Here is a 19,126-nt window from a genome sequence, read left to right as displayed (position 1 = left end):
CTCCGGAGTGCACAGACTGCCGATTTTATTTTTCACGCCTAATTCTAACACGGTGCTTAGCAAATGGTAGTGACACACTCAGTAATTCTTCTGATTCAAGTTCTTGTTAATAATAATAAAAGCACCTAGCAGTTGTTGAGTATCTGCCACGTATCACATCCCAAGCTGGGTGTACATGGTATTTCTTCTCATGCTCAAAATAAGCCTGCCGGGAAGATGGGCACCCAGCGTCACAGGTGAGGAAAGGGAAGCTTGGAGAGGTGAAGTCACACTGGGAAGTGGGTCTCAAGGAATTAAAGCAAAACACGAATTCAATTTTATGTATGGAGAAAAGGTAGGAACACAGTGAGATTTTTCATCTAAAAAACTGGGATCATTCCCTTCAAATGTATTCTCAGAAATCTTAAAAAACTCTCTCAGCAAAAACAAAAGGAAAAAAACCCCAGCAGCTCAGGACCACTGCCTAAAACAGGGGTTGGCAATCTGTCACAAGGGAAAGGTAGACTTCAAAATATTTCACCACTGTGGCCGGCGCTTTCATACACAGGCCCTGCTTTTCTCGTGGCTCAAGCCATTCTCTCCCCCCAAAGCAAACAAGTGACGGTTTAGATGCCACCTCTGAAAGGCTGCCCACCAGCCAGGTCTCCAAGGAATGACGAAGGGGCACAGGAGGGAAAAGCGTTTACATATGTAATCAAAACAGCACAGTCTGGCAACTGCCTTTGATGTAGGTAAAGAGAATTATTACTCCCAGAGGTAATTTGATTTTATTTACTCGTATCTTAAGTAAGTCATTGACCAGATGTGATGGACAAAGTCTGGCCTATGATAGAGAGGCTCAGAAATGAGGGAAGAGAAAAAAATAAGTCCACAGAAAGAATCTAGCAAAATGTCAAAGGCCAAATGTTAACAATGAAAAAAGTCAACTGCTAAATGTTCTCATTAGGTTTGGAATTTAAAACATAATCAAATCATTCTCAAATGTATAAAAGAACAAAGAGAAGAAGAAAAGAAACTTTCGGAGATAGTGAAAAATACTCTAAGGAAGAGCTACCACCGTGAACTTTCCCGGCATGATACCATGGCAACAACCGCAACAACTAAATATTCCACTGTCATTAATACCTTAGCTGGGAAAGATCCTGTATTCTAAGATTGACGATTAAGTACTTTCTGAAACCATCCAGATGGCTCCTGAGTAACAGTAACAATGAAAGCCCACATCTCCTGAAGGCTACCCAGGCGCCAAGCTCTCCGCTGAGGGCTTTGTGTGCACAGTCACAGTGCAGACTCATAAATGTTCACATACACCTATCAGGTAAGATGGGTATTATTATTCCCACTGTTCGGGTAGAAATATGACCAAGGCTTAAAGGACTGGCCTCACACACAGCTAGCTAGGGAGAGCAAAGACAAGTGCTTGCTCTCCTTGGAGGGTGACACCCCAGGTATGCAGAGGGGATTAAGGAAAGGGGGAAGCCCTGCGGCCCTTCCGGTTCTCGGTTCTCCGGCAGCTTCGCTCCCTCCTGGAGTCCCTCTCCCATTTCCACCTCCTCTCTTCTGCCTTCCAAAGCAGCAGAATATTAGAGGTTAGCAGAATTATTCCAGTTCAATCCTACCTCCTAATCTAACTCAAGGAGTTTATTGTAAGTGATTCATTAAACTGCAAACCCACTGTTCTCCAAATAAAGCACATAAGAAGTCACAAGCTTAACTTGATGAGAAACTGAGGGAGGCTTCCTGCTGGAAAAACGACTCGACGTTTCTGCTCTGCTGACGTGAATCAGCGGTACCACCTTCAAACACAACAACCGCAGGGCAGGCTATAAATTTTTACACATATTATGAGTGCAACCATATAAGACACAAAGCCTAGACAACTAAAAAATGGAAATAACTGCTTTGGTTAGGGTAGCACAATTACGGGTAGCTTTATTTTTCTAACTTCCAAAGTCTGCAACATTGTCTTTATCATAAAAATAAGGTATACATCTCTTATAGTGATAAAAAAATTTTCTGACCCCCTAAAATTGAGTTCTCTCTAAAGCACGCTGTGACATAGAATGGCTTCACGTGGAAGCAGTCAAAGGATATCAAATATTCTGTTGAGGATGTTCAGAGAAGGATCTAGAACTTTAAATTTCTAAGCATGCGTTCCCCACAGCCTAAGATTTTGACAGCAGTGCTGGTTTTAGCTTCAGAGACGGAAGCAGGGCGCAGAGAGAGGCTGGCTAAGACGGGGGCTGTCTGTGTGGCAGCTGCTTGATGGGCTGCAGGAAGTGTTGCTTGACAATAGCCTCATGACATCTTTGGTGCTCTATCTGCAGAAGCTGTGTGGTGTTGGATGGGACCCAGGGAGATGCCGCAGGAAGCACATGCAGGAGAGAAAAAGCGGAAGATTTGGACAGATCGTCAGGCTCAAGCCACAGCTAAGAAAGTGGTCATTTTAGGAAGAACTTTGAATGTCCTTTAATGGCCTGTTAAATCACTATAGATGACCTCTAAGCTGAAGGAGAAAATTCTGCCATTAAAAAATTAGTTTGGAATGGAGAAAAAGTTATACAGTCTTAAAGTAATGGGTCTAGATTTTGCTTTAAAAGGTATTTTTTATGGCTAGGACTGAGGAAGGAGGTCTGTTTTAGGCTAAGCCAATCTCCTCTCGTCATCGATCCATCAAAGTCATCAAAATTAGCGGTCCAATACCAGAGGGTTCCACCAAAAAATCATCTCAATCATTTCATCTGTTTTGGATCCCCAACATCTTAGAATAGTGCCTGGTACTAGTAGGTGCTGAATAAATATCTGTTGAACAAATTAACCGTATCGCCAACGAGCCCCATATCTGCTCACAGTCCCCTGGTGGAGAACCTAAAAAAGCCAAGAAAGAAACCGCTGCTAGAGAACACGAATGAGAAAGCGCTCCAGAGTGCAAACACCAGGCATGCCTACAAGCATGTTTCACTAATGATATCCCTGCACTCACAAATAGAGGGATAAGAGCATGGCCCTGGAGTCAGAAGGCCCTGGTTTACATTCTGGCAGCAACCTTCGCCAGCTGTGACCCTGAGTAAGGTGCTTAACCTCTCTGGGTCTCACTTTCCACATCTAGACACAAAAAAGGGAGGTAATGGTAGTATCTGCCACATAAGACAGATGAAGATGAAATGAGATAAGCAGTTTCTGGGACACAGAAGTGCCTAATGAATACCAGTGAATTCTTGGTTTGTTTATTTTGATATATACCTGCAGTCCTATCTCTGGGAAGAATTCAGGATCATGGGTTCACTTCTCCCCACCAAAAGAAATGGCCTTAAATGAGGAAGAGGCAATCGAATGCATTCTTTTCCCTGAGGGATCAATAAGAAGGAAAAAAAATCGGCTCTTAAATCTGGGTTTTTTGGACCCTTCTCAATCTTCATGTCTCTTCTTGCCTTTTCTCCCACATCTATATAAAACCTTTCCTGAACTGCTGTGGGTCTGGCTTAGCCACAGGCACTGCTGGCCTCCAGAGACAGCTCTTAACTGTGTTCTACAATAACACTGTACCCCGGGCAGGGCAATTAACCCCGCTGGGCCTCATTCACATCGACATAACAGAGGAAGAGTTCAGGGGTGGAGTGGATCATCTTTAAATTCTCTTCCAAGTCTGAAAATCCACAACTAAGTAATTAATAACTATTATTAGTGCATTCAAGTCAAGCACTGACCTAAACTCAACTAGAAAGTACATCTTAACCATATTTGGAATACCACACAAACACAGGCAGAAGTACAGCAAACTCTAAAAGCTGAATTTTTCCTGGTCTTAGTTTCAGAGAACAACACACAAGTACCCTGAGGCTTTTATTTGGCTCCCTTATCACAATGGAACCGGCTCTTATTAAATCAGAACTTTCTCTTAGGATCACCTAAGGGTCCTTTATTTACAAGCTGCCAGGTACAGACACTAAGCATTTCTAACCACTATGAATTACCAAACCCATGCTTACAATTTCCAGGTAACTGAGCAGAAAACTGACAGTCTTAAAGAATCAGAATTGTCATTCGGCAGCAGAGAAGGTGACTAACTAGAAAACCATTTAAAAACCACACTACTGGGGTTTCCCTGGTGGCGCAGTGGTTAGGAGTCCGCCTGCCAATGCAGGGGACATGGGTTCGAGCCCCAGTCCGGGAAGATCCCACATGCCACAGAGCAACTGGGCCTGTGCACCACAACTACTGAGCCTGCGCTCTAGGGCCTGCGAGCCACAACTACTGAGTCCACACGTCACAACTGCTGAGGCCCGCACGCCTAGAGCCCATGCTCCGCAACAAACGAGGCCACCGCAATGAGAAGCCTGCACACCGCAACAAAGAGCAGCCCCCGCTCACTGCAACTAAAGAAAGCCTGTGCACAGCAACAAAGACCCAACACAGCCAAAATAAACAAACAAACAAATAAATACATTTATAAAAAAAAAAAACCACAATACTTTCTTGGGCTCTTCACGCTACCTAACATCTCCCCATCACACTGTCTGTCTCTGTTGAGGAAAAGGGGTCTAATTTAAAATGAAGTTATAGGTTAACAATGGGCATAGAAAGACATTTACAATATACATTTCTGGTGAAATGGGCAGATTACAAAATAATGTGATCAGCAATATTAGTCCCGTTTTGGTAAAAAACATATGCATACATCTACACACGTATCTGACAGGATACATTCCAAGTCGTTCATAAGCTTATACTTTTTCTGTAAAAAATTTGTTTGCTTATTTATATTGTCCTATTTTTCTACAATGACCACTTCGACTTCTGAAATAATAATAATTCAAACAGGTGTTTTATTTAATAAGAAAAGTGGATCTGGCACCCAAACTATAACCAAACACTGCCCTGAAGCAGAGCTCAGCATCCAGGGTTCCCCTGCACAGAGGCACCTTGTGTCTAAGGCTAAGCTGGGGTGGAGGTGTTGAGATGTTTTTAAGTACCAGCCATCGGGTACCACCAAGATAGGCCCAGCTCTCTCCCTCCTGTTCACCTCAGCCTCCAGAACCATCAGCTTCCCATTTACGCAATTTACTGATCTGCAACCCTCTGGGCAGAGTTCACAAAACATGACCAAAGATCCTAAATTACAGTTCAGGATTTTAACTTTCACATTCACTCATTTAGGAGAATCAATGACAGAAGAGCCAAGTTACTGTGGCAGAGATCCAGTTTTAACAGGTGAAGTTAACTCCCACCCCTCATTTTAGGCTGTCCAATGCCAATCCTTTCTGATCACAAGACAAAAAAAATAAGCCATCATGTTTATAAGCATCATCTTCAAATACTTTATCCAGTTAAGCCTTCTGCTTTTAATAGAAAGTGCTGGCTCTTGATAGCCTCTTTGGCATACAGAATGCAGCTGCTGATAAATCTTCTAAGATCTGATCAGCCTAGAACAAGTTCATCACCAGGCACAGGTATCATAAGGCACTTTGCACCGTGAAGGCGTGAAGGGTGTTCTGGAAGCTTAGTGATCTACCAGCAAAAAGGTGTGTGAGAAATTGCGACTTCCCAGCTAACAAAAACAAAGAGCATACGAAGAAGACAGTGATAGGAAAACACACGTGACAAGCAGTAAAGATGAGGGCAGTGTGAGGGAAAGGAATAGAAACAGCAGAATGACAGTCTTCAGAAAAGTGTTCTGAAGGATTCCACCTCCCGAGTCAAGAGAAGGTTACCAGACCCAGTGCTCTCAGAGGCACACAGGCTATACCTTGAAGCTGCTCACATGCATCTCCCATAACGTAATAGCTAGCAAAAGCTATACTGTACTTAACAGCAAATTGCCTCCTTACTCCCTCAATCCCTTATCTTCTAAAAACCATCCATGATTTAGGTCAGAGCCTTATCCTGTCACAAAATATTTTTTGAGACAGATTTCAACAAAGAAGTATAGTGTCTACACAGCACTATTTTCTTGCAAGAAAACAAAACTGCCAACTATACGGATCTGAAAAATGTGACCACTTCAGGCTTATTTTGGGGCTGAACCACTCCCCTTCCCTAATTATCCCTCAAAGGAAACATATCAGGAGCTGTGGGCAAAGAGGGTAAACATGTCTAATTACAACATGTGCTCTTGGTGGATAAAAAATTTGAACATTCTTGAACTCTGGCCACATTTCAGAAGACCTTCCACTTGTAGTTTAGTCTCCCTAAAGAGGAAAGGTTAAAAGATCAGTTGTGTTTCAACCAGGTCTCCATCAAAAAAGACACAAAGAGAAACTGACCACATTTCTTACCCTCCATACTACAGGAGAGCCTGCTGAATATGCAAGATGACCCTGACTCCTTATCAAGCACTTACAGAGGAAGTGGTTTTTATTTAAAAATCAGGACTAAAAATAAGACCCATTTCAAGAGTACTCTCCACTGGAAAAAAAGACACACATTTGAATTTAAAGATATATATGCAAAGGCTTCAGGCCACAGGTGGTCTTAGAGAAGCGGTCCTTGATCAAGCCCTCTCACCCACAGCCCACCTGCCTTTGCTCTACAGAGGTGTGAAGACAGCCGAAGAGTTTGCTGATGCTTCTGCACATTGCTGTTTAAAGTGCTGAGAGAGGAGCAGGAAAAAACCTTCAGAAATCCAAAATGAAAATGCATCTAATTAGGCATTTGGATTGGGAGCTATAGCTCAAGAAGCTCTCAGCAAGGCCTACAGGTTGTAACCTCTCTCACCTCCTCTCCTAGGACTCTCCCCCTCCTCCCCTGGATTCTGCAGGGCTGGTTTCCGTGATGGCCCTCCAACACTCCAGACTCTTCCCTCAGATCCCAAGCATCCTTCAAAGCTTTGCTCAAATGCCACTGCGCAAGGAGAAGGAGGTCTTTTCTTTTCCCATGATGCTTTCAACTTCTAAGATACCATATAATTTACTTATACGTATTTTATTCATTGTTTACCCCTCTCTCCCTCAGATAAGCTCCGGGAGAACGGGGATCTTTGTTTTGTTCATTGATGTATACCCCCAAGCAGTTCTAGAACAGTGCCTGGCACTGAGTAGGAGCTCAAAAAATATTTTCTGAATGAATGAATGAACTTGACAGTAAAACTCCAGGAGGAAAGCAGCCGGGGAGTCGGAAGGGTGATGGTGAGGGGGTGAAATAAAAGGGGGAAAAAGCGACAGAGGGGAATTTACAAGGAAGAGGTAGAGGCTGACTGAGGCCGGGACCGACCCACACTTTCTCCCTGCAGTGCTGACGGGAAGCGAGAGGCAGTGCACGGTATCCCGCCAGCGGCATCAAATAGCACTCTTAGAAGCAAGCAGCTGAGATAAGCAAGCTCTACAGACTCACTGAGAAATTCCAAGGGCAGGGCAGACCCGCCCGGACTGCAGGCTCTGGGCAGGTCCCCAAGGGGGTCCAGACGTCCCTGCTCTTCCCCTCTCTCGGTGCCCCAAACCCAGCTCCCCTCCACTGTAGCCAGGAGCGTGCCGGGCCGCAGTACCTTCCCGGCTCGGGCCCCTTCACCTGGTCGCCAGCAAGCCGGGCCCTGCACTCGAGCACCTGCCTGCCCGCGTCGGGGATCCTCAGCCGGGCCCGCCGGGAAGCCCAGCGCGCCCCTGGGGGCCTCACTCCGCTCGGCTTCCCTCCGGCACCCGGGCAGGAAGCGCCCGCGGCTCTTCCTGCGACGGGTAAGGGGCTGCAGGCGCCCCTCGCCCCTGCCGCTCCAGTAAGACGCCCCGCCCGCGCGGCGCCCCCTTACCTCGGGGCGTACATACGACACGAAGGAGGGCTTGGGCGCCTTGGTGCCGCCGCCACCGCCGACTACACCTTTCCCCAGCATACCGCCGCCCTGGGAAGCAGCGACGCGCGGGATCAGAGGCGGCCGCTCGCAGCGGCCACCAGCACTGGCGGCCGGGGCTCCGCCCATCCCCAGGGCAGCGGCGGCCGCGGCACCGCCCGCATCCGGCTCCGCCGCTGACACCGCTCGCCCCGCCCAGGCACGCGGGCCCCACCCACTCCGCGCGCAGGCCCAAGCAGTCGGGAACCCGCGGCCGGAGGCCACGCCTCCTCCGCTGGCGACAGGCCGGTCTGCCTGGCGGCTACTAGCCTTCCGAGATAGGCTCCATTCCACCGTTTGCGGCAAAGCCCGCCCCCATGCGTTCTCTGATTGGCCAGAAGCCTCTGCTGGCCGAGCCCCACGTCAAGTCCCTTCTTGAATGAACCTGGACAGATGTTTCTTCTGACCAATCCAGAGAGCGTTCTCTCCGGACTCCCCGGCGATTGGATAGCAAAAATGTCGCCGCCGCCAAGTGATCCTGCAGTCACTAAGTTGTGAGCATTGGTTCACTGCCGTCGTTCTCGTCTTTTTCCTTGCCGTTTTGGAATAAAACTTCCGAAAGTGTAGTGTATCGAATCTCACCGATTGAATGAGTGAGTTTCAAACCCCCATCAATGATGTTCGGGCTTACTGTTTTAAGTGCAGACAAAAATGAGACAAACCAAGTGCTAGGCACTTAGGAATGGGTTTGAATGATCATAAAAGGCCTTGTCGACCTCATTTTCTGAAACTTTTTTGTTTTTAATCTTTCCGTTTCTAACAGAATATCAAAAGGCCTTAAGAGATTTCTTTTATTCACCCTCCCAAGTTATCGATAAAACCCTCATTTTTAGTGAAGATTGCAAAGAAAATTCATTTAAATTCGACATTTGGTACGAAGCATTATGTTAGACACAGATGAATAAAACAGTTTCAGCTCTCAAGAAACTCAGTCTAGTGGAAAAAACTAATAATAAATATTTGCAGTTAACTTTCTCCGTGTCAGACCCTGGTAAGCATTAGTCTCGTCAATGGCTAATGCCCTTTACCCTCTTCATCTCCATGACCGCCCCCTCCCCCCTCCCGCGCACCAAAGCCAGGCCAAATAAACATAAAATCTGAGTGAAAACGAATGTGGTTACTTTTTTTTCATCTCTCAAGCTTTCATATATTTATTTTAATAGATCTTTATTGGAGTATAATTGCTTCACAATACCGTGTTAGTTTCTGTTGCACAACAAAGCGAATCAGCCATATGCATACACATGTCCCCACATCCCCGAATGTGCTTACTTTTGAAAACATAGGTCAGGACAAGTCCTGTGGTCTCATTTCAACCTGATTGCCATCCTTCAGCCTATCCAGTACAGCATGGCTGGAGCTACCAGAGTTGCACTATCCCAGTCCTCAAGAAGAGCAGAAGCAAGTAATTTGCCCTGGTCTCGCAACAGGTCACTGACAGAGCTGGGATTCCAGCCCAGGTGTGTCTGATTCCTAAGCCCAAGATCCGAACATTATTATAATTACACAAATTAGGAAGGAGCACGATAAAAGAGCGGTCAATTCTATTTAGGAAGGCTAAGTCAGGCTTCATGAAGAAAGACGCTCCTTAGGGAGGTGTCCGGAATGAAGTTATTTGTGGGGACTAATAGTAGCACTTTATATTTCACAGCAGTTTTTACTTTTCAAAGTGAAACGGCAGGGCAGATTTTTACAGTCTGAACAAATCTTTACATTCTGACTTTTCAGTTTTCCATGATCTTGCACTGACCATAGTCAGTATGTTGGCGTGGGTGCCTGTGGCCAGGGCTTGCTTCCTGGACATGCAACTAGTGCAGTCACACAGGCCCGCAGCTAGAAGGGCTTGGGGCTTAATGCTCTGCGGTCGCGGCCTTCAAATTCTGAATCATTTTATCTTCAAATTTGTGTTTTTTAAGTGAGGTGTGATGGTACGATGGAACAAGCCCAGGGGTCTTGAAGCCTCAGCTCCTGCACAGTCCTCTTGGGTGCCCACCCTGTCCTGGCACCCTGGCCCTCCCCAGCCAAACCTAAGTCTCCTGCTTACCTCTGTCGGGGCGGCAACCTGGCCTCATCATCAGAGGGGGAGTAGTGAGCGGGAGGTCTTGGGTTCTGCCATCGCCATCCACCCCTCCCGCCCACGGGTGCCTGGACATGGACAAGGAGATGATCAGGGTCAGGCACAGCCCCCCAACCCCTTCCCATGTCTCTGGGTGGGGTAAGCAGGCATCCCTGCCCTAGGTTGGCAGCTCCATAACTATGCCCTTTATTATTTGTGTTCTTGGGCAAGTTACTTCATCCCTCTGTGCCTGTGATTCTGTCTGGGATGATAATAACAACAATAATAACTATGTCAATGTGGCTGAGGACTATTATGAAGATTAAACGAGGTAATCCAGGCGATGCCTGGTAGGCAGCAAGAACTAAACAGGTGCTGGCTGACAGTACAATCCCACCAAGGAAGACATAATTTACCCCCTTTCCAGGACTGTAGAAGGAGAAGAAAAGTGACTTCTGATGATGCTCTGCGGCACCTTGTTAAACAAAGGGGTTTTGTTTGTGTCCTTGTTTGTTTTTGTTTTTAACCTCTGGCCCAATCCTTGGACTAGAGATAATGGCTTTTATTTTTAATCCACCACATCAAATTTTCCTGAAATCATCCTGCGGTGTAATAATGACTTTATCCTGCTCTTCAGCATCCAATGGCTCTGCAACGTGACGACTCTGGAAACTTGATGCAGCCACTGCGTCCATACAGTTTCAGAAATCACAGGCAGCAAGTGAGGAACGGTGTTAGAGATGGAGAGTGGGGCTTCCCTGGTGGCGCAGTGGTTGAGAGTCCGCCTGCCGATGCAGGGGACACGGGTTCGTGCCCCGGTCCGGAAAGATCCCACATGCCGCGGAGCGGCTGGGCCCGTGAGCCATGGCCGCTGAGCCTGTGCGTCCGGAACCTGTGCTCCGCAACGGGAGAGGCCACAACGGTGAGAGGCCCGCGTACCGCAAAAAAAAAAAAAAAAAAAAAGAAGAAGATGGAGGGTGGCTGCTGCTTCCCGGGGCGGGGGCGTTTTCTGCTCACTGATGAAAACCCGCACTTTCTTTAAGGAGCAGGAAGCGGGTGAGGACAGAGAATAAGCTAACATCCGTTTCCATCTCGCTCTTAAGGTTCTCCAGCTATCAGCATATTTTTCACTTGATCTTTAGGGTGTGGATCAAATCTCCTTGGGAGAGTCCCTCCCAACTGACTGAAAAATCCCTGTCATGCTGAGGTCAAATAATTCTCCATCTATTAATAACCGCAGATGGTGGCCCCTAGACCTTCAAATATTTTAATTTACACATATTAGTTTAAGGTCACTCCTTTCTCCTAATGCTGCCCTGAGCTCTCTTGGAGAATTATAAATAGGAACAAATCTTAGCTCACAAAGAAATGAGTGCCAGACCAAAGACAGTGCCGTTGCTTCCCACAAACTGAAGCCAAGTGTGTACTCCCACAAGGGGGGAACATTCTTCCTCCGGCAGGTAGTTAAGCCTGGATATTTGCATTTCCTTCTCCTGGGAGTCACTTGAAGCAGCCTACGTGTGTGTGTTATTCATCTTTATCTGATAGGTACCAGGAACATAGTAGGGATTCAATAAATATTTGCACCTGAGTGAAAGGGTATTTGCTGAAAAGCAGCCTGGCCAGCAACTGATTAGTAAGAAGGGGAAGCAAGAATTCAAACTCTAGCATCCGGGTTAGAGCCTGCACTTTTAAAATCGCTTGGATACAAACTAAGATCTGATTTTTTTTTTGAAGATTTATTTGTTTGTTTGTTTGGCTGCATTGGGTCTTAGTTGCGGCACGTGGGATCTTCATTGAGGCACACGGGATCTTTCGTTGCAGCACACGGGCTTCTCTCTAGTTGTGGTGCGCAGGTTTTCTCTTCTCTAGTTGTGGTGCACAGGCTCCAGAGCACGTTGGCTCTGTAGCTTGCGGCACGCAGTCTCTCTAGTTGAGGCACGTGGGCTCAGTTGCCCCATGGCATATGGGATCTTAGTGCCCTGACCAGGGATCGAACCCATGTCGCCTGCATTGGAAGGCCAATTCTTTACCACTGGACCACCAGGGAAGTCCCAGACTTGATTTTTTAAAAAATAAAAATGAATGAATGAGTGAATAAATAAATAAAAGTCGAGGACTAAAATGCACGTGTTATTTAATGGCTGCTTGCCAAATTCCAATTTTAGCAAATGGCGAAGACTTGCCTTCTTCTTTCACTGAAAATAGAAAATTCCTTAACCTCTTGCTGCATCCATGCGTCTTCCAACCCTCCCCTGAAGATGGTGAGGAATAGATCTGGATTAAGAAGCATTTGCATCGTTCTCTACTTTGTGGTGCAATAAAATGAGGGCCTGCTGGGGAGACCCAGTGATTGTGAACAAGGGCTTCCTGGTGATTTTTTTTCTTTCACAAACACACAGCCTAAACTGGCCACATGGTAGGGGGCCTGATGAGCCTACTCTATGAACTGTATTCTGTCTTCTTCAAAATGAGACAGGCTGGGCCCTGGGACCCTTTACTGCAGTGCTTGCACCTGGACAAGCATCTCCTCGTGGATCTGAATACAAAGAAACATTAAGGGACTAAAAACAACTACAGGCATGGGCAGTTGGGGCATATTTTGAATAACATACAAAAAGGCCAAAACCCAACTGCCACTTCTGAGGTGGCAGAGCAAAAGCAGGGCTCGGCGCATGCACTCTACACACAACACCACCAACGGGGTGGGCAGACCACCCACGCTACCCCTCTGGCTACCCACCCACCCATCGCTACCCTCACCCCGTCTACAGGCCAGCTCGCCCCGCACTCAGGGAGCAAGCAAGAGGACGTGCCACTTGCTCTCGCTCTCTCGTCTGGCCTCGTATCAACTTCTATTGCTTAAAGAGTCCAAGAACCTGGGTTGGTAACAAATACACAAGTTAACAGTCTGATTCATTTATTTATTTATTTATTTATTATTTTTTTAACATCATTTTTGGAGTTATAATTGCTTTACAGTGGTGTGTTAGTTTCTGCTTTATAACAAAGTGAATCAGCTATACGTATACATATATCCCCATATCTCCTCCCTGTTGCGTCTCCCTCCCACCCTCCCTATCCACCCCTCTAGGTGGTCACAAAGCACCGAGCTGATCTCCCTGTGCTATGCGGCTACTTCCCACTAGCTATCTATTTTACATTTGGTAGTGTATATATGTCCATGCCACTCTCTCACTTTGCCCCAGCTTGCCCGTCCCCCTCCCTGTGTCCTCAAGTTCATGCTCTAGTAGGTCTGCGTCTTTATTCCTGTCCTGCCCCGAGGTTCTTCAGAATCTTTTTTTTTTTTTTTAGATCCCATATATATGTGTTAGCATACAGTATTTGTTTTTCTCTTTCTGACTTACTTCACTTTGTATGACAGACTCTAGGTCCATCCACCTCACTACAAATAACTCAGTTTCATTTCTCTTTATGGCTGAGTAATATTCCATTGTATATATGTGCCACATCTTCTTTATCCATTCATCTGTCGATGGACACTTAGGTTGTTTCCATGACCTGGCTATTGTAAATAGAGCTGCAATGAACACTGTGGTATATGACTCTTTTTGAATTATGGTTTTCTCAGGATATATGCCCAGTAGTGGGATTACTGGGTCGTATGGTAGTTCTATTTTTAGTTTTTTAAGGAACCTCCATACTGTTCTCCATAGTGGCTGTATCAATTTACATTCCCACGAACAGTACAAGAGGGTTCCCTTTTCTCCACACCCTCTCCAGCATTTATTGTTTGTAGATTATTTTTTAATTTTTTTTAAGACTTTAATTAATTTATTTATTTTTGCTGTGTTGCGTCTTCGTTTCTGTGCGAGGGCTTTCTCTAGTTGTGGCAAGTGGGGGCCACTCTTCATCGCGGTGCGCGGGCCTCTCACAATCGCGGCCTCTCTTGTTGCAGAGCACAGGCTCCAGACGCGCAGGCTCAGTAGTTGTGGCTCACGGGCCTAGTTGCTCCGCGGCATGTGGGATCCTCCCAGACCAGGGCTTGAACCCGTGTCCCCTGCATTAGCAGGCAGATTCTCAACCACTGCGCCACCAGGGAAGCCCGTAGATTTTTTGATGATGGCCATCCTGACCGGTGTGAGGTGATATCTCATTGTAGTTTTGATTGGCATTTCTCTAATGATTAATGATGTTGAGCATTCTTTCATGTGTTTGTTGGCAATCTGTATATCTTCTTTGGAGAAATGTCTGTTTAGGTCTTCTGCCCATTTTTTGGGTTGTTTGTTTTTTTGATATTGAGCTGCATGAGCTGCTTGTATATTTTGGAGATTAAGCCTTTGTCAGTTACTTCATTTGCAAATATTTTCTCCCATTCTGAGGGTCGTCTTTTCATCTTGTTTTTGGTTTCCTTTGCTGTGCAAAAGCTTTTAAGTTTCATTAGGTCCCATTTGTTTGTTTATGCTTTTATTTCCATTTCTCTAGGAGGTGGGTCAAAAAGGATCTTGCTGGGGCTTCCCTGGTGGCGCAGTGGTTGGGAGTCCCCCTGCTGATGCAGGGGACGCAGGTTCGGGGAGATCCCACATGCTGTGGAGCGGCTGGGCCCGTGAGCTGTGGCCACTGGGCCTGCGCGTCCGGAGCCTGCGCTACACAACGGGAGAAGCCACAGCAGTGAGAGGCCCGCGTACCGCAAAAAAAAAAAAAAAAAGGATCTTGCTGTGATTTATGTCATAGAGTGTTCTGCCTATGTTTTCCTCTAAGTGTTTTATAGTGTCTGGCCTTACATTTAGGTCTTTAATCCTCATTTATTCATTAAATAAAGGTTTACTGATGGTCTGTCGTGACTTGTCTCCCAGCCTCTCCCAATAAGACTGGAAGTTCTTGAAAGCAGGGATGGTCTCCTCTATAACTCCTGGGCAAGAAGGAGGGCAATTGTGCAATAGCCATCAAAAATTGTGTTAGGAATCTCACTTCTAAAAATGTATCGTGAAGAGTCACACATGTGAAATGCCATCTATCCAAGCTTACTCACTGCAGCAATTTTTGTAACAGCAGAAGATTGGGGAAAATCCTAAATGTTCATCAGTAGAGTTAGGTTGAATAAATTATGGTACAGCCATAGAATGGGACACTATGCATCTGTAAGAAAGAATGAGAAAGTTCTCTAGGTAGAAGCTGTAAAGTTGAGTGGTTAAAAGCAAATATTCTGATGAAAAAGAATGTATATATATATATGCATAACTGAATCACTTTGCTATACAGTAGAAATTAGCACAACAATGTAAATCAACTCTACTCCAATAAAATTAATTTTTTTTAAAAAAGCAAATATTCTGGAGTCAGACTGCCTGGGTTTAAGTCCTGCCTCCCCCAGTTACTAGATGCATGACCTGTAGGCATTTATCTTCTTGGACCTCAATTTTCTTGCCTATAAAAATGAGGATGGGCTTCCCTGGTGGCGCAGTGGTTAAGAATCCGCCTGCCAATGCAGGGTACATGGGTTTGAGCCCTGGTCCAGGAAGATCCCACGTCACGAAGCAACTAAGCTCGTGCACCACGACTACTGAGTCTGCGCTCTAGAGCCCGCGTGCCACAACTGCTGAAGCCAGCACACCCAGAGCCTGTGCTCTGCAACAAGAGAAGCCACTGCGATGAGAGGCCCACGCACTGCAAGGAAGAGTAGCCCCCGTTTGCCGCAACTAGAGAAAGCCTACGGACAGAAACAAAGACCCAATGCAGCCAAAAATAAATTTAAAAAAAATGAAGGTGATGAAGATTATAGTGGTACCTGTAGATGATGTATCATAGGCATGTTGTGATGATTAAATGAGTTAATAAATATAAAGTGTTTAGAGAGTTGGTACGTAAGGTATGAATGCACATTCAGTGATCAAAGCAAGGTGCCCTAAAGTATACAGAGTAGGCTACCTTTTGTGTAAAAAAGAATGGAAATAAAGACTACATATACCCAGCTCTTTATGTTTCCATAGAACATCTTTGGATAGATACAAAAGGAACTATGGCATTAGTGGTTTTGGAAGGGGAAAGTGGGCATTTGGAGGAAAGACTGAAAGAAGAGTTTTCACTGTACACTCCTTTTATCTTTGGATTTTGAACCATGAGAATTATTACCTAGTGCAACAATAAATAAATTAAAACATATATATGTGTGTGTGCATATATATATGTATATATATGCGCACACGCACAGAACTATCTCATGTAATTTTTTTAAAATGAAAGTCCATAACATAAAATTAGCCATTTTAAAGTGAACAATTAAAACACATTGAATTTTAATTTAAAAATAAGAGTTTTTAATAAGACCTTGCCATTTTCTGTCTCTGTTGGCTTGACACTGGTCTCCAAATCCAGCAAGGTCTACTTCCAGTGCCACCACATTTTGACATCTTCCTTGGAGACTGCTGACACCAGTCTAGACGTCTTCTGAATTTCTAAGCACCTGGAATCTGTATGCTGCTTTGACTTGAATATGTCCTGGAGTCAGTGCAATGGGTCCGCGTCTTTGTCTTCTTCCCTAGAGCTGTGTCAGGAGCTTATTGCAGTCAGAGGTGGTCCCCATGCTTCTCCATATTCCCTGCAGTGCTATCCTTGGTGCTTTGACGAGATTATTGGATGGAAGGATGGACGGACGGACGGATGGATGGATGGAAGAGGCTTCAGGACCCGGCTGAACCCTGGCAGCCTCTGGACAAGGAAACTGTGCCCTCTACAGGACTATTTTAAAAGTGGTGATGAGGCAGGTGTTCTCAGCGCAGGGTGGGGAGTTAACGTCAGCTGGGGAGCTGGGGCACGGGCTGAAGGGAAATGACAGAGGAAGAGGCAGAGCCCCCCAACTCGCTGTCCTCCTCCACCGATGTACTCATTTTCCGAATCCACGACCGCATGAAACATGCAGTAGAAACTCGGCTTAGGTCAGCGGCTGGACCACCCCCAGATGCTGTAGAAAGACTCCCAGAGCTGGAAAAATTTCATTTTGAAGAGTCATGGGGTTCGGGGGTGGGGAGGAGTTGTCACAAAACCCAGAGAGGGCTTCCCTGGTGGCGCAGTGGTTGAGGGTCAGCCTGCCGATGCAGGGGACACGGGTTCGTGCCCCGGTCCGGGAAGGTCCCACATGCCGCGGAGCAGCTGGGCCCGTGAGCCATGGCCGCTGAGCCTGCGCGTCTGGAGCCTGTGCTCCGCAACGGGAGAGGCCACAACAGTGAGAGGCCCGCGTACCACAAAAAACAAAACAAAAAAACAAAATCCAGAGAAATGAAACCACCTGCCCGAGGTCACACTGCTGGTCAGTGCCGCCCTGGGACTGACTTCTGTCACGCAGGCTGATTTCTGAACATGAGTTCTGACGCAGGCGACTTAATCTGGTTATTACTGACCTTTATCTTTGCCACTTCAAGTCCGTCTCAGAGCTCCATTCCATGTTTCTCCCCTGCTCTCTGGCCTGAGTTGAAGCTCCGGGTGCACAAAGCCCCAGGCAAGCCTGGGGTGGGGCAGGGCAGGCTGCCCATCTCCTGACCTGGTCCCATTGCATGGCCTGTGTGTCCCTGAGCACGGAAGGTGCCTGGTTCAGAGGGTGTCAGCTTGGGGCTGCAGTCACTCCATCCTGCCCCTGCGCAGGTGGCTGGCACGGCAATTCCTCAGAGATGAAGCTAAGTCCTCATCCCTTGGATGGTCTGTGCCCTATCCTCGAATGGGGGTGCCCGTTTCCTCTGCCGGGCAGCCTCCCAGCAGCACCTTGGCTCTCTCTCCTAATTACTTTTTAGGTCTCACTTGGGAGCCGTGGAAAACTGTGGTCATTTCCAATCCCCTTGGGAGACTAGAAGAGCCAAGCGGCTTCTGCAAGCTCTCCAGCACCTGGAGAGGCCATGCCACCATTTCAACTACCCCATTCCCTGGGGTCAGGGGAAGGGAGAGCATCGGCAGGGCTTCCACACGCCAGAAGTCCCATGCAGGGTGGCTGGACCCAGGCCCACTCTTCTCTCAGGTCCCCTGATGATAGGGTAACTGGGGCAGGGGGTGGGCTGGGGGTAAGTGCAGGGACACTTTGCGCGCTCACTCTGCCCTTTCACTCCCAAGCTAGTCTCTTCCCAGCTCAGAGCTCTGGTCTGTGTGTGTGTGTGTGTGTGTGTGTGTGTGTGTGTGTGTGTGTGTCTGGAGTGGGAGGGAGGAAGCAGCAAGCAGAAAAACCTGTTATTTTGGTTGGCTTTTCGTTTCAAATTTCTCTTGACTTATTCCAGGATAGTAGAAATCAAGATCTGGCATCTGATTCAGGGATGATCTCCAGGAGAGAACAATGAAAAAAGCCTGTCGGTGTCTCAAAGGCTGGATATCACAAAATCAAAAGTGTGTTATTCCTTCTAGAATTTTAACTGAGATCAAAGTATCAAGTTTAGATCTTAGAATTTCTGCTACTTCAGAGCTGGTTGGGGAGAATCGAGGGACCTGGCATCCAGGCTGTTTATTCTCTAATTTGAAGGGAGATGGCACTGAGAGAATCTTCTCTTCCTTCCAAGTTTTGCTTGGGGCTGAATCTGGTTTGAAAATCTGGTTGAACAGTGGGAAGGCACCTCTATTCCACAGAGGAGGGCCATTCGCATTTGGAACCTCATGATCTCTGAGGGAAGAAGGAAGCTGTAGCTGTCCTAAGGGCCGAGAGAACCTTCTCAAATAAGAACAAGCAAGCATGCTTCCTCAATGGGTTATTTGAGCTTTGCTCAAAGTGCAACCAGGCCTCTTTTGAGCTTGGCTAACCTATCCGCACTCACTGAAAACCTGAAAGACTTATTGTTCAGGTGCCGTGAAAGGACACAGAGGGTGTGAAAGGCCCACTGTTTTCTGTTAGAAATAGTCATCTGTCCCAAGGTTAAAATGTAATCAAAATTGTTTTTAAAAAATCCTTTTTGTCCAAAGGCAACAAGAAAATAGCGTAAGGAATGGAAATGGCTGAGCTTCAAAGAAACATCTCAATATTTTTTAGAATCAATTTTCTGCTTGAGTACTGTTAATAATCAGCCATTTCCCCATTTCCCCATTTCCCTCCAGAACACTGGAGTCTATTCACCATTCATTCACCTGGTCTCTGGAAGAGAATATGAGGGCAGCCAAGCAAAGCACCAAGCGAGGCAATCTCAGACTTTGCAAATATCTGACGCAGGTTTAAGAAGCCTGAAAAGAAGTTTTACAGCTCAGCTGAACGGGGGACCCAGAAAGAGAGGGGGAAAAAAGCAACTCGTTCTCTCACCTCATGTGAGACAACATCAAGTAAAGACAAC

The 19,126-nt window shown here is 46.4% G+C and overlaps 1 protein-coding gene across 2 annotated transcripts in view; it reads right to left on the bottom strand.

Annotated features, from left to right (window-relative positions):
- MTMR12 (myotubularin related protein 12) overlaps nt 1–7,923 on the bottom strand; it is a 65,627-nt gene extending 57,704 nt beyond the window's left edge. For both annotated transcript variants that reach the window (XM_027092739.1, XM_027092741.1), the window contains exon 1: nt 7,739–7,923. In XM_027092739.1, the coding sequence (XP_026948540.1) occupies nt 7,739–7,906 (168 nt within the window). In that variant the 5' untranslated portion in view covers nt 7,907–7,923. The remainder of the gene's footprint in view (nt 1–7,738) is intronic.
- Between the last annotated feature and the right edge of the window lie 11,203 nt (nt 7,924–19,126).

This window comes from Aethalodelphis obliquidens, unplaced genomic scaffold (assembly GCF_003676395.1).
Source record: "Aethalodelphis obliquidens isolate GAN/ISIS:26980383/991018 unplaced genomic scaffold, ASM367639v1 scaffold80, whole genome shotgun sequence".
Lineage (NCBI taxonomy): Eukaryota > Metazoa > Chordata > Mammalia > Artiodactyla > Delphinidae > Aethalodelphis > Aethalodelphis obliquidens.
The sequence above is the reverse complement of the archived record's forward strand: the minus strand, read 5'-3'. Positions and strand labels throughout refer to the sequence as shown.